Source organism: Cuculus canorus, chromosome W (genome assembly GCF_017976375.1).
Source record: "Cuculus canorus isolate bCucCan1 chromosome W, bCucCan1.pri, whole genome shotgun sequence".
Taxonomy (NCBI): Eukaryota; Metazoa; Chordata; class Aves; order Cuculiformes; family Cuculidae; genus Cuculus; species Cuculus canorus.
In genome coordinates this window covers 19,162,663-19,178,395 of record NC_071440.1, presented here as the reverse complement: position 1 = coordinate 19,178,395, position 15,733 = coordinate 19,162,663, and the positions used below count along the sequence as shown (strand labels likewise).

The following is a 15,733-nucleotide window of genomic DNA, read 5'->3' as shown; positions in this document are numbered from 1 at the left end:
ATTTAAAAGGAAAAAAAAAACATTAAGAGCCAGAAATGGATTCATGCATTAATTCATTGATAAAGGCATTAAAATAGTTTCCCATGAAAATACGGTGTCATGGACAATGCTTTTTGTTTAAGCTTTGGCTCACCTGCAGGCAGCTTCTTGTACTCTCTTGTTGCTATCCAGAATACGCTTTAGCAACTCAGTCATTAATGGCTTCAAGTATGTGTCTGGGGGTTGACTAACTACCCAGTGTGCATAGCGACTAAGAGTCCAGCATGTAATGGAGCGCACAAGAGCCTTTTTGTTAGAGAGGCACTGAATAAGGTGAGGAATTAGCTCAGGAAGATATGGAATCATACCCTGCATGCAGCCTAGAAGGAAAAATACAGCAATTACAGTAAAGAATTAGAAAACATAATAGAACTTTGTTATTTCCTGGAAGGGAAATATTTTCATCCTCTATCACATAGTAATACATAACATAAATTAGGTTGACTTGCTAAGTCCTTAAAAGGAAACCTCACCATAAACAATAATTAAAATCCGCAAATTTATATTAATTTCAACTACATTTCTACTTCAGTGATTCCCCAATCCTCAGAAATACTGCTTTATTAAATGAAGTATAGCAAGAACATCCAAATAAAAATTAGTTTATAAAGCTTGGAAGTCTTATGCCAATCTACTCAGAGTGACCAAGACAACAAGTAGAGACAGATTAGGCCTTTATAACAAATCATTGTATCATTAAAAAGGATTCCTCAAGATATTTTATTTTCTTCTTGTTTTCTCCTAATATCACACAAATACTGACCAGCAATAAAAGATACACACTTCAAGTCAGCAAGGGCAGTAATACGCTTGAGATTTGTCAGAAGTACTAACTATTACCTTGCTTGACTTGAAATCCAAGCCAACAAAATGTTTTGTAGCAACAAAGAAAAAGTATGTTCGCTGTATGAAGAGATAGATAATCCAGGCATGGACCTAAACATATTCCTGCAGTTTGCAAAGTGGACAGAGATGCTGGAAATACAGGCAAAAAGCCAAGCCTATGAGCAAATATGAAGAAATGGAAGTTATCACATTTAAATCAGAGAATCGTCCACAAAAAAGCAGCTCAGGGCACCAAAGTCACATGACCAGTCTTCTCCATTTCTGAAAACACCAAATGAAATGTAAGAATCAAATTTATTAAATATTCTTCTTGTATCAAATCCAGGTAGTACTTATTGACAGACCTATAAATATATGCTGCAGAGTTAAAAAGGATAATTTCTTTTATTCCTCCCCAAGTTATTTAGTCTCCAGAGCATGCATAGATTTGAAAATGAAAAATTAAATGAATAACTGCAGTCACCAAATAGTAGATGTACAGATTAATCGCTAAAACCAAATCAGCTAAGGATGTATACTTGGCTGCACAAGTAAATTCACCTAGAAGAAATCACAGAGCTGCTTTAGAACCAATAAAATATTCAGCAACCTGATATGCACTGTTGCCTTACCTTCAGCAATTGCTCCAAGAACAAGGATACCAGATTCTTTAACTACCCATTCATGATGGAAGAGTAATTCCTTCAAAAGGGGCAAGATGTGTGGCAGAAGTTCATCACGAAATACATTAGCCAGGACATCTAGAGCAGCAGCAGAACATTTCCCTGAGGGGAATTAAGAGTGTTAATCACTGCTTATTATACAAGCAGTTATAGTTAAACAGTACAATCTCCATTTTTACTTTGAGCTGCCAGGGCATTAGGAGGAAAGACACTTCCATTTTATCACAATACACAGGTCTCCACTGTGCTCTGGTACAAAGCCATAGCTCTTAGAAAGCAAATTTTGTGGCACTAAAAGGACTTATACACTGCGGATATTTAAGCATCCACTGACAGGAACCACACCACTATATTGCAACATTATATGTACTACATAATTTCAGGATGGTATAACACTACACAAGAGGGAAGGTCTGTGACATGAGCATAACATACTGGAGAAACTAAGGAGAAATAGCCTAAAAATATTAGCAAATGATTAAAAAGGAAATGTTCAAACATGATCCATGTCTCAAAGCAAAAAAGCAAAATAATCAACCTCCAGACACATAAATAAATTTGCTGGTCTTTGCTCTGAGCTTTTATATCTTAGTCCCAATTCAGTGATACACCAATACAAAGAACATCACCACAAAATTTGAAAGTTTTTAATCTCATATTTTTAGCACACAAAAGCTCATAAAAGAACAACTTCAAAGCATGATTCAGAAATCCTTACTCTGATTTTCTGCTGTGGTGTTGTCACGTCTAGAAAAGTAATGCTAAGATGGCTTTATAAAGAATGCTTGTATTACAGAATTTGTACTGCGCTTTTTTTTTTTTTCTTATTATGATCTCAGTTCCTTCTTAATCTGTCAGAAATTATCTAACTGGAACAAAAGTATATACAAAAGACAACTAATCAGAAAAAAAATATATATAGCAAGTGTAACATGCAAAAATCCTAAACTGGACCTAAACTGCTAGCAGGCCCAAACAGGACACAGACATTTTCAGCTGTGAGGTAGCAACTACTAGCATAGATGAGAAATACAAAACTTTTTCTGCTCTGCTCCTAGATAATGTCCAACAGGTTTGAATAAAACAAAACATGAGCCCCCAACTCAGAGCAGATCTCCAATGCAAAGCAATAATAAAGAGCACAGACTCTCCAAGACCAGTACCTGCTGCTTTCTGCTAAGACTGTTTCAGCTTTCTACTAGAGGAAAAAAAGGCAGGCTCCCATAATTTAGTTACCAGGTCTCATTAATAAGCAGTGCTGCTAATTGTCAGACTGCTGATGTTTCTTCTTTGTTCAAATTGGAAGTTAAATATAGAACACTGGATAAGAAACAGGGCACAGAATTCTAAATTTCAGATAATCCAAATTCTCCCAAATTCAGATGACATAAAGAAAAATGGATTTCTTAACTGTTCTGTTCTCTCTCTTTCCTAGTCAGCTTTAGCTTCCTCAGCATCTTAACCAAAAACTGTGGAACGTAGGGCCCCCTCTGTCTTTTCATACATATTTTTCAGAAAATGTGTATTTAATTCTGCCATCTCTACACACAACAAGTACAAGACCAGCACTATGAATTTAAAACTATAAAAAAATACTTTACAAGAGATAGCATATCTGTGCTTATTTTCTTCTAAAATAAAAATAATAATTATAATAAACCCCCCAGGTAATTAATGATTTGTATTATCTTGTAGAATTAAAAGTCAAAATCTCTTTTTAATTACATCCAGTAGATGTTTGCGGCTCTACTGACCATATGCAAAATAAGAAATAAGCTTACAGGTGGCTAGTTTTTGTCTATAGTTACATAGTCATAACATTACCTGAAAGACTCCCCCTCTGACCCCAACTACCAATTATATCAGCAGATAGTTCTTTTTCCGAAAGAAAAGCCTTAGTATTCCTATACACAAACTCTTCTTTTCACTGTGGTTCTTGTATTATGCAAGTAGCTGTATTTTAAAACATTTTACATATTACTTTGACATACTTAAATTCCAGTCAGAAATAGTATCATCATCATCATCAAGATCATCATCATCATCATCATCTACAATATCATCTTCTTCATGCTGCTGAGCTACCGTCCGTGAACGATGAAAACGAGGTCTTATGTCCTGTTCGCTATCTGGAATAGCTTCATCTTCTTCAACATCCCCCTGTCATCAAAATGTTTTATCAGATAAACTAGTGCAACTATATTGCTCAAGGAAGTTAAGAACATAGTATAAAATCCTGAACTAAATTGGCAAGCATATGAAAAATTCACATCCCACTTCTGCTGCCCAGCTAACTAAAAATGCAATTGTTCCTGCATTCTGCTATAGTATTTACCAGAAAAATGACAGGAAAATAGAAGCAAGAGTGGTAAGCTCACACAAAAGCACAAAGTGCCCTTCCTGTTAAGAAATTACTCTTGATGAGAATGAATTATTAATAGAAGGAAGAAGTGATACAGAAATTCTAGTACACAGACAAATACTAAAACGTTGTGATAAAAAAAGCTGTGTAGTTCAAGCTAGAAGAGCTAGAGAATTAATTCTGAACATTTTTGTAAGCTGCATTGCTGTAGTAATTAATGGGTAAAAGTATCCTATCTCTGCCAAAATTGGGTGGAAGGGGACAGAGGCAAAGCGGGAAAGGCCACAGATTACTTTCAGACAAACAAGGCAGCAGTCACATTTAGTTTTTGGAAGAGCACATCTTGCCCCATAAAGCTAAATCGCCATTAGACAGATGGCATACCAGATCTGGCCTACCAGCTCAATCATTTTGATTTACAAGTCAGAAGCTAACCAGATATTGTTACTGAGTATAAAAAAAATCAATGCTTACCTTCAACAGAATAATATCGATCTCTGAATATTTCATACCATTTACCAGCACAGGTATCAGTCTACAAAAAAATATTGATACATGTCAAGAAGGAAGACCCTGGTGATTACAGGACTGTCAGTCTCACTCCAGTGCCTGGTAAAATTATGGAGAAGTTCATTCAGGGAGTTACTGAAAAACCCTTGAGAGACAACGCAGTCATTGGTCCAAGCCAGCATGGGTTCACAAGGTGAAAGTCATAGAATCATAGAATAGTTTGGGTTGGAAGGGACATTAAAGATCATGTAGTTCCAACCACCCTGCCATGGGCAGGGACATCCCACTAAAGCAGGCTGCCTAAGGCCCATCCAATCTGGCCTTGAACACCTCCTGGGACGGGGCATCCACAACCTCCCTGGGCAACCTGGGCCAGTGTCTCACCACTCTCATAGTGAAGAAATTCTTCCTAATGTCTAGTCTAAATCTGCCCCTCTCCAGTTTATATCCATTCCCCCTGGTCCTATCCCCACAAGCCTTTATGGATAGCCCCTCTCCAGCTTTCCTGTAGGCCCCTTCAGGTACTGGAAGGTCGCTATAAGATCTCCTCGGAGCCTTCTCTTCTCCTGGTTGAACAAGCCCAACTCTCTCAGCCTGTCCTCGTAGGGAAGGTGCTCCAGCCCTCTGATCATCTTTGTAGCCCTCCTCTGGACCCATTCCAACAGCTCCATATCCTTCTTATGTTGAGGATTCCAGAACTGGACACAGTCTTCCAGGTGAGGTCTCACAAGACAGGAATAGAGGGGCAGAGTCCCCTCCCTCGCCCTGCTGGCCACGCTTCTTTTGATGCAGCCCAGGATACAGTTGGCCTTCTGGAGCGTGGGCACACACTGCCGGCTCATGTCGAGCTTCTCATCAACCAGCACCCCAAGTCCTTCTCTGCAGGGCTGCTCTCAAGCATGTCATCCCCCATCGCGCTTGAGAGCAGCCCTGCTTAACCAACTTAATTTCCTTTTATCACAAGGTCACCCATCTAGTTGACCAAGGGAAGCCAGAAGATATGGAGGTTTTTGATTTTAGCAAAGCTTTCCATACTGTCTCTCACAGTATCCTTCTGGATAGACTGTCCAGCACACAGCTAGACAAGACCATAATACATTGGGTGAGCAACTGGCTGATGGGTTATAGTAAAAGGGGTTCCATCAGGCTGGTGGCCAGTCACTAGTGGGGTTCCCCAGGGCTAAGTTGTAGGGTAAATGCTCTTTAATGCTTCTATAAATGATCTGGATGCAGGAGTGGAATGTACATTAAGTAAGTTTGCTGATGATACTAAACTAGGAGGAGTTGTGGACTCCCTTAAGGGTAGAGAGGCTGTACAGAGAGATATGGATAGACCAGAGAGCTGGACAATCACCAACCGTATGAAATTCAACAAGAGCAAGTGCCAGATTCTCCACCTGGGATGGAGTAATCCTGGGTATATGTACAAACTGGAGTGACCAGAGCACTGCAAACAGGAGCAGGCAACCAGGTATGTGGCACGGCAGAGAAGTGTGGCGCGGCAGTTTGTGTGGTAGTTTGCGCAGGCAGGGCGAGCAGGGAGGGCACTCGAGCTCAGCCAGGAGGAACAGAGAACCATGCTGGCCACTCGGCAGAAAATCAGGGCTGCTCCAAGCTCCGTACCAGCCGTGACCAATGCAGCCTCCCAGACAGAGACCCAGTGGGTGCATGCTGCCACCCAGGTGCCGGGCTGCAGGGCGTGCCCCCCTCCTGCTTCAGTATCAGACACTAGTGAGGAATTCACCTGTGGGAGTTGCACTCGGGTGGAGGAACTCCTTCAGCTGGTGACAGAGCTCAGGGAGGAGGTGAGCAGGCTGAGGACCATCAGAGAGTGATAGATGGGGAGACTGACCACTGGAACAACACCCTATGCTCCATGTCTCAGACCCAACAGGAGGGCTGTATGACAGAGGATGCCCCATCCTCTCTGCATCCAGCCAAGGAGAGAAATTCAGGAGATGGAGGGAGTGGCAGCATGTTCTTGCCCAGCGCACAGGTGTGTCTGCCCTGTGCCAGCCTTAGCCTCCCAGGTTCCTCTGCGCAATAGATATGAAGGTCTGCCAGTGGAACCAAACCTCAACGAGGATGGTGGCTCCCACAGCCTAGAAATATTCCCTAGGTTAAGACGCAACAAGCCTTCGATTAAAATGGCCTCTGATAAGAAGCAGAGGCGAGTTATCATCCTAGGGGACTCCCTTCTAAAGGGAACAGAAGGACTAGTCTTCAGACCAGACCCATTACACAAGGAAGTTTGCTACCTCCCTGGGGCCTCAGTTAGAGATGTAGAGAGAAAACTACCAACTCTGGTCAGGCCCACGGATTATTATTCACTGCTGATCTTCCAGTTAGGCGGCAATGAAATCTCAACAGAAAATTTGAGAGTAATTAAAAGGGATTTCAGGGCCTTGGGAAGTATGATGAAGTGTTCGGGGACAGAAGTTTTCTCCTCTGTCATTCCTCCTACTGACAATGACGAGGGAAAGAATAGGAAGTGCTGGGAAATAAATAACTGGTTCCGAACCTGGTGTGAGGAGCAAAACATTGGGTTCTTTGATCATGGGTTGACAGGCAAATCACCAGGCTTGCTAACCAAGGATGGGGTACACCTGTCTCCTAGGGGCAAAAGGGTACTCGCCAAGAAGCTATCAGGGCTCATTAATAGAGCTTTAAACTAGACGTGAAAAGGGAGGGGGACAAAACCAGGCTTGATCGAGAAAAGCATGGGAATGTCACTCCAGTGTCTGAGGGACGGGGTGCTGGCAAGGACCTTTGGTCTGCCACCTCACAGGAAGTGGGGAGTAGCACTTCAAATGGCACCACAGAAGGGTTAGATAATTCAGTGAGTAGTTGCTTAGGAATTAAGACTGTTCCCCTCAGGAGTGTAGCGGGATCAACAGCCCAACTGAAGTGCATCTACACCAATGCACGCAGCATGGGCAACAAACAAGAGGAGCTAGAAGTTATTGTAAGACAGGAGGACTATGATATTATTGCTCTCACGAAACGTGGTGGGATGACTCGCATAACTGGAGTGCTGCTATGGATGGCTACAAACTCTTCAGGAGGGATAGGCTAGGAAGGAGAGGTGGTGGGGTAGCCCTCTATGTTAGAGAGAGTTTCGGCAGCTTCGAACTCATTGACGGTGATGATAGGGTTGAATGACTATGGGTGAAAATCAGAGGTGCACCTAATAAGGCAGATATTGTGGTGGGAGTCTGCTATAGACCACCCAGCCAGGACGAGGAGGCTGACGAGTTATTCTATAAGCAACTGGGAGAAGTCTCACGATCGCTAACCCTTGTCCTTGTGGGAGACTTCAACTTACCAGATATCTGCTAAAAGTATAATACAGCAGAGAGGAAACAGACTAGGAGGTTTCTGGGCAGAAGACAACTTCCTAACACAATTGGTGCACGAGCCAACTAGGGAAGGTGTCCCGCTAGATCTGCGGTTTGTGAGCAGAGAAGGCCTTGTGAGAGATGTGACGGTTGGAGGACACCTGGGGGCACAGTGATCGCAAGACGATAGAATTCTCAGTTCAAGAAGTAAGGAGGGGGGTCAGAGAACCAGCCTGGCTGAGTAAAGAGCTCTGGGTTGAAATCAAGAAAAAGAGGAAAATATATGAAATTCAGAAGAAGGGGCAGGCAACTCATGAGAACTGCAAAGATGAAGTGAGATCCTGTAGATATAAAATCAGAAGGGCTAAAGACCAATTAGAACTTAGATTGGCACATTCTGTGAAAGATAAGAAAAAAGCCTTCTACAAACATATCTACAACAAAAGGAGGCCAAGGAGAATCTCCATCCTCTACTGGATGCAGGGGGAACAATAGTGACAAAGGCTGAGGATAAGGCTGAGGTGCTTCATGCCTTCTTTGCCTCAGTCTTTAATAGTAAGGTCAGATGTTCCCTGCGTACTCAACCTCACAAGCCAGTAGACAGGGAGGAAAAGCAGAACAAAGCTTCCTTGATCCAAGAGGAAATGGGTAGAGACCTGCTAGGCAAATCAGATATACATAAGTCTATGGGGCTGGATGGGATTCACCCAAGGGTAGTGAAGGAGCTGGCAGAGGTGCTCACCAAACCCCTTTCCATCATATCCGAGCAGTCCTGGATGACCGGGGAAGTTCCATTGGACTGCAGGTTGGCAGATGCTACACTCATTTACAAGAAAGGCTGGGTACTCAACCTCACAAGCCAGTAGACAGGGACGAAAAGCAGAACAAAGCTCCCTTGATCCAAGAGGAAATGGCTAGAGACCTGCGGATCCAGGGAACTCCAGGCCTGTCAGTCTGACCTCAGTGCCAGGGAAGGGCATGGAGCAGGTCATCTTGAGCGTCATCACACAGCATACACAGGACAACCACGGGATCAGGCCCACTCAGCATGGGTTTAGGAAAGGCAGGTCCTGCCAAACTAACCTGATCACCTTCTGTGACGTGGTGACCTGCTTCAGTGAAGCCTTTGACACAGTTTCCCACAGCATTCTGCTTGAGAAACTGGCTGCCACTGGCCTGGACAGGCCTAACGTCTGCTGGGTGAAAACATGGCTGGATGGCCGGGCCCAGAGAGTGGTGGGGAATGGAGTTCAATCCAGTTGGTGGCTGGTCACAAGTGGTGTCCCCGGGGCTCAGTGCTGGGGCCAGTTCTGTTTAACAGCTTTATCAGTGGCCTGGATGAGGGTATCGAGTGCTCCCTCAGTGAGTTTGCAGATGACACTAAACTGGGCAGAAGTGTTGAACTGCTTGAGGGTAGCGAAGCTCTGCAGAGGGATCTGGACAGGTTGGATCAATGGGCTGAAGCCAATAGGATGAGATTTAACAAGGCCAAGTGCTGAGTCCTGCACTTGGGCCACAACAACCCCGTGCAGCTCCGGGCTTAGGGAAGAGGGGCTGGAAAGCTGCCTGGGGGTGTTGGTCGATAGCCGACTGAACATGAGCCAGCAGTGGCCCAGGTGGCCAAGAAGGCCAACAGCATCTTGGCTTGGATCAGAAACAGTGTGGCCAGCAGGACCAGGGAAGTGATTCTCCCCCTGTACTCAACACTGATGAGGCCACACCTCGAATCCTAGATTTCGTTTTGGCCCCCTCGCTACAAGAAAGACATTGAGGTCCTGGAGCACATCCAGAGAAGAGCAACAAAAGTTGTCAAGGGGCTGGAGAACAAGTCTTATGAGGAGCAGCTGAGGGAACTGGGGTTGTTTAGCCTTGAGAAGAGGGACCTGAGGCAGGTAGATGAGGTGCTTGGGGACATGATTTAGTAGTAGACAGGTACAGTTGGAGTTGACGATGTCTAAGGTCTTTTCCAACCTAATGATTCTATGATTCTATGAAATGTGCAGTTTTTGGCACTTCAATAGAAGAAGGACAACAAACTATGTGAGCGTGTCCAGAGGAGGGTGACCAAGATGGTGAAAGGCATTGAGGGCAAGACTTAGGAGGAGCGGCTGAGGTCACTTAGCTTGTTCAGCTTAGAGAAGGCTGAGGAGTGACCTCATGGCAGTCTACACCTTCCTCAAGGGGGGCAGCGGAGGGGGAAGTGCTGATCTCCTCTCTCTGGTTACCAGCAACAGAACACAAGGAAATGGTATGGAGCTTTGTCAGGGGAAGTGCAGACTGTCCATTTGTAAAAGGTTCTTCAGCAAGAGGGTGGTCAGTCACCGGAACAGGCTCCCCAGGGAAGTGGTCACAGCACAAACTTGTCAGAGTTCAAGAAGAGTCTGGATGATGCTCTTGGTCTTATGATTTAGTGTTAGGTAGCCCTGCAAGGAGCAGGGAGCTGGACTTGATGATCCTTATGTGTCCCTTCCAACTCAAGATACTCTATGATTATAACACACAAATAAAGCAAGCTGGTTTTCAGTTATCTGGTTCATAATTTTGGTTGTAAAGCCACCCCCACCCCAACAACAATAACAAAAAACCCCAAATAAAAACCCTAGCCTGATAAAAAAAAAAACAAATAAAACGTATATATTCATTACCATTCAAACAAGGATCTGTTTTAAGGCTTACTATAACTGTTTGAAACTTACTAAAATATTTTTATAAACTTAAAATACTACTGTCAGTCTGAAGAAGTATGGAGAAACACATTATACATGCTTTCTTCAAGTTTAAACTGCAGTGGCAATTGATATGAAATTGATTCCTAAATCTAAGTGATCTTGTCATTTTGTTACTTTCTTCATAAAGATGCAGAAACCCTTGGCATGACTATGCACATCAAGGCATTGCACAGAGATGCTCAAATTAACAGTTATCAAGACAATGTGTTCGTGGTACACCAGATATTACAGGTAATGCCACATGTAGATGTTTGTTTAAGGTAAAGTGCACATTAGTACACCTTTGCATCCATCTCATGCTTAACAGGCTGTTAAGCTCGAGGTAAAGCACCAGTGACACAGTTTAGGTTGCTTCTGGAGCCGAGTCCAAAATCTTCAGAAGTCTTTTCAGTGATCTCTGTGCTACAGCCATTTTTAAAATGCACAAGAACTAGCTATAGGAAATTCCTTCTAAGCATAAAGCAAGCTAGATACAGTCTCTTTAAAAAGCAACCAGAAACAAGTCAACTGAAGTTTAAAGATGACTATTTCGAAATAATTAGGAGCTGTAATTCTTAATACTTACTTAGTAAGATGCCGACATAATACATCTTTACAAATTGGCTGTTCAGCCAAAGTCAGCCAAAACTCGCAAGCCTCCAATGCCACATTTTCATCTTGGTCCTGGGTCCTTTGAAGCATGTACTATACAATATAAAAAAAAACACTTGTAGAAAATAAATATTTTAAGTGCTCAGAAGAAGCTATCAATATCCCAAAGTGTGTCTGCAAAAAAAAAGATTATACTACCAGAGTAATTTTGTTTCTTTGAGGGGAAGAAACAGATATGAGACTCCTTAAGGCTACAGTGAGAATAAATGAAGACTCATTTGTTAATGCTATATGATTCAGATTCTAAGTTTCTTCACTGCTTAAGTGAGAACATTGCCTATAGTTTCTTGGTAATAGAGACTCAAGACAATAAACAGCAGTTTCCCAAAAGCATTTTTTAAAATTATTATTTTACCACCACCCCATTTGCCCTTTTGAATAAAAGGATTACCTTGATTACCTGACAGGATGCAATTAAGTAGAATCCGTAACAGGGAAAAAAAAAATCTCACTTTTTTCTATCATGAATGGTAATTCAGAGATTCAAGTATCAAATCTTTAAACTTGCCAAAAAATACTCAGATACCTGCATAAACAGAAAGCCTAAGTATACCATGGCTACATCAGTTTCTTATACATGACTGTCAAAAGAACTTAGGAAAGATGCTTGCAAATTCCAAAATAGTAATTTCTGCATTATTCCATGCCAGCTGTTTTCTGAAACAGTTGGTTATTCCATTTATTTTTAGAAGTCTCATGGAAGTCTATGTAGCTACATTACACATGGATTTGAAATGAGCAAAAGAAATTCTTCTCCAGAATACCATTTTATTCTCAGAATTAAATAGAATGCAGTGCAGAATGCAGTACCCTTACGAACTTCAGGTATGCCACGAACACACCCCATCCTACAGAACTGCACTAAATTATAAGTGTTTCTTAAAGGGTCACTACTATGATTAAGAACTCACAGTAACAGAAATACTACTCTATTTTTAGTTGTCAACAGATTACAGCCTAGAAAATTTGAAAAAACATCCTACTCATTGCAAGCAAGGCTTCATTAATACACCTGAAGTGATTCGTCATTTTTCCCCAGAGGGTTTGAAAATCCAGTACTTTATTGTATCCAGTTATTTGTCACAAAGACAAAAACAGAATGACAAAAAGTAATCTTTGTTTGAAGGTGCTCCTCACACTGTCATTTCCTCTTTAATTATGTATTATAGTAGATGCTCCATTAAGTTAGAGATCAACAGATTGAAAAGGCTACTGTACTCAGTGGTATAAGATACCCATATACACAGCCCAGAAATCCTGGAATGGTTTGGGTTGGAAGGGACCTCAAAGCCCATCCAGTTCCACCCCTTGCCATGGGCAGGGACACCTCCCAGTGGATTAGGGGCTCCAAGCCCCATCCAACCTGGCCTTGGACACCTCCAGGGATGGGGCAGCCACCACTGCTCTGGGCAACCTGGGCCAGGGCCTCCCCACCCTCACAGCAAAACATTTCTGCCTAAGATCACATCTCAATCTCCCCTCTTGCAGCTTCAAATCATTCCCCTCGTCCTATCCCTGCACTCCTTGAGCAAGAGCCCCCCCCCAGCTTTCCTGTAGGCCCCCATAGTAAGAACAATGATACTAGTAAGAAAGGGTGGGAAGTGCATTTGAAGACTTTTTTTAAAATTTTAATATTATCATGCCAAATTTTAATAAGTACTTTTAATGATAAGCTATAAAGTCCAACTGACTTTAGGCTATGGAAATAGTTGCTATACAACAATAAATTACAAAATAGCATAGGAAGATTATTCAGAACTGGTTTGCATAAACAGTTTTGTTAGTCTTATGTCAAGCCATCAAGAAAAGCAAAGTATTAAGAACACATCCTTTGGGCAGTAAGACATCTTTAACTAATGAAAGCAACAGGATGCACACAATCCTACGACTTCAGCAACAAGCTGTTTCTGTGTTATAAATCCATAACATCAATACACCATTCATTACAAGTAATCTCATTATGCATTGTATAATAAAAAGTAAGAACTTTAATTTCTTAAAAGTAAGAACTAAATATGCTCTACGAACATACAAGTAAAATCTAACAACTGAAATTTATGTCAGTCTACTCCTGACATAACTCATTGTCATGTCATCATAAAAAGGAAGAAAAATCAAAAAAAATCCACAACCCAAAACACACCACACCACAAAAAAATACACATCTGCTTCTGCTCACCTGGAAGTACACACTCAAAAAAATGACCGTTCCTGTGTGCTCCAAGAATTTGGCAAGAAAATTAATACTAAATCCGTCTGCTTCCAAAAGCAAAATGCTGGCCAAGACCACCTTAGACCACCAAGACCACTACTGGTTTATTAATCAAAGAATCATAGAATCACTAGGTTGGAAAGGACCCACTGGATCATCAAGTCCAACCATTCCTAACACTCCCTAAACCATGCCTATAAGCACCTCATCCACCCATCCCTTAAACACCTCCAGGGAAGGTGACTCAACCCCCTCCCTGGGCAGCCTCTGACAGTGCCCAACGACCCTTTCCGTGAAAAATTTTTTCCTGATGTCCAGCCTGAACATCCCCTGGTGGAGCTTCAGACCATTGCCCCTTGTCCTGTCCCCTGTCACTTGGGAGAAGAGGCCAGCTCCCTCCTCTCCACAACCTGCTTTCAGGTAGTTGTAGAGAGCAATAAGGTCTCCCCTCAGCCTCCTCTTCTCCAGGCTAAACAACCACAGCTCTCTCAGCCGCTCCTCAGAAGACTTGTTCTCCAGCCCCTTCACCAGCTTCGTTGCTCTTCTCTGGACATGCTCCAGAGCCTCAACATCCTTCTTGTGGTGAGGGGCCCAGAAGAGAACACAGGACTCAAGGTGCGGTCCCACCAGTGCCGAGTGCAGAGGGAGAATAACCTCCCTGGACCTGCTGGTCACACCATTTCTGATACAAGCCAAGATGCCATTGGCCTTCTTGGCCACCTGGGCCACTGCTGGCTCATGTTCAGTCAGCTGTCAACCAACACCCCCATGTCCTTCTACTCCAGGCAGTTTTCCAGCCAGACTTCTAGTCTGTAGCACTCCATAGAGTTGTTGTGCCCCAAGTGCAGGACCCGGCATTTGGCCTTGTTAAACCTCATGCCACTGGTCTCAGCCCAGCGGTCCAGCCTGTTCAGATCCCTTTGCAGAGCCTCCCTACCCTCCAGCAGATCCACGCTTCCACCCAGCTTAGTGTCACCTGCAAACTTGCTGAGGGTGCACTCAATGCCTTCATCCAGGTCATTGATAAAGACATTGAACAGAGCTGGACCCAGTACCGAGCCCTGAGGAACCCCACTTGTGACTGGCCTCCAGCTGGAGTTAACTCCATTGACCACCACTCTCTGGGCCCGGCCATCCAACCAATTTTCCACCCAGGAGAGTGTGCGCCTGTCCAGGCCAGAGGCTGACAGTTTCTGAAGCAGAATGCTGTGAGAAACTGTGTCAAAGGCTTTACTGGAGTCCAGGAAGACCACATCCACAGCCTTTCCCCCATCCAGTAGTTGAGTCACTTTGTCATAGAAGGCGATCAGGTTAGTTTGGCAAGACCTGCCTTTCATGAACCTGTGTTGACTGGGCCTGATCACCCGGTTCTCTTGCATGTGCTTCATGATAGCACTCAAGATCACCTGTTCCATGACTTTCCCTGGCACTGAGGTCAGACTGACAGGCCTGTAGTTCCCCGGATCTCCCTGCAACCCTTCTTGTAGATGGGCACAACATCAGCCAGCCTCCAATCCAGTGGAACTTCCCCAGTCAGCCAGGACCGCTGGAAGATGATGGAAAGGGGTTTGGAAAGAACATCCGCCAGCTCTTGGGTAGATCCCATCCGGCCCCATAGACTTGTGGGAGTCTAGCTGGGCAAACGAGTCTCTAACCACCTCCTCTTGGATCACGGGAGCCTCATTCTGCTCCTCTAACTCCTGGGTTTGTACACAGGGGGAACAACTTCCCTTACTCTTAAAGACTGAGGCAAAGAAGGCATTATGTACCTCAGCCTTGTCCTTATCCCCTGTCACTGTTGTTCCTTCTGCATCCAATAGAGACTGAATATTCTCCCCAGTCCTCCTTTTCTTGTTGATGTATTTGTAGAAAGATTTTTTATTATCTTTCACAGACTTAGCCAGTTTGATTTCCAGTTGGGCCTTAGCCCTCCTGATTTTTTCCCTGCACGATCTCACTTCCTCCCTGTAGTCCACCCAAGATATCTGTCCCTTCTTCCAAAGCTCATTGACATTCCTCTTCTTTTTGACGCCTCTGAAGATCTCCCTACTCAACTAAGCTGTTTTTTTCCCCCAACGGCTCCTTTTCTGGAACATGCGGATGGCTTGCTCCTGAGCTGCTAGGATTTCATCTTTGAAGAGCACCCAGCCATCATGGGCTCCCTTGCCCTGAAGGACCGTCTCCCATGGGACTTTGCCAACCAGCCTTCTGAACAGTCCAAAGTCTGCCCTCTGGAAGTTTAATGTGACTGTCTTGCTAATCCCCCTCTTCATCTCACCCAGAACTGAAAACCCTATCATCTCATGATCGCTTTGTCCCAGGCATCCTCCAACCGTCACATCCCCCACAAGGCCTTCTCTGTTCACAAACAGCAGGTCCAGGAG

The 15,733-nt window shown here is 43.6% G+C and overlaps 1 protein-coding gene across 1 annotated transcript in view; it reads right to left on the bottom strand.

Annotated features, from left to right (window-relative positions):
• LOC128850235 (transportin-1-like) overlaps positions 1-15,733 on the bottom strand; it is a 52,478-nt gene that overhangs the window by 15,362 nt on the left and 21,383 nt on the right. Inside the window, exons 7-11 of the mRNA XM_054053228.1 lie at positions 11,052-11,170; positions 4,384-4,444; positions 3,539-3,707; positions 1,497-1,649; positions 134-359 (exon numbers count right to left, since the gene is read on the bottom strand). Of these exons, the coding sequence (XP_053909203.1) occupies positions 134-359; positions 1,497-1,649; positions 3,539-3,707; positions 4,384-4,444; positions 11,052-11,170 (728 nt within the window). The remainder of the gene's footprint in view (positions 1-133; positions 360-1,496; positions 1,650-3,538; positions 3,708-4,383; positions 4,445-11,051; positions 11,171-15,733) is intronic.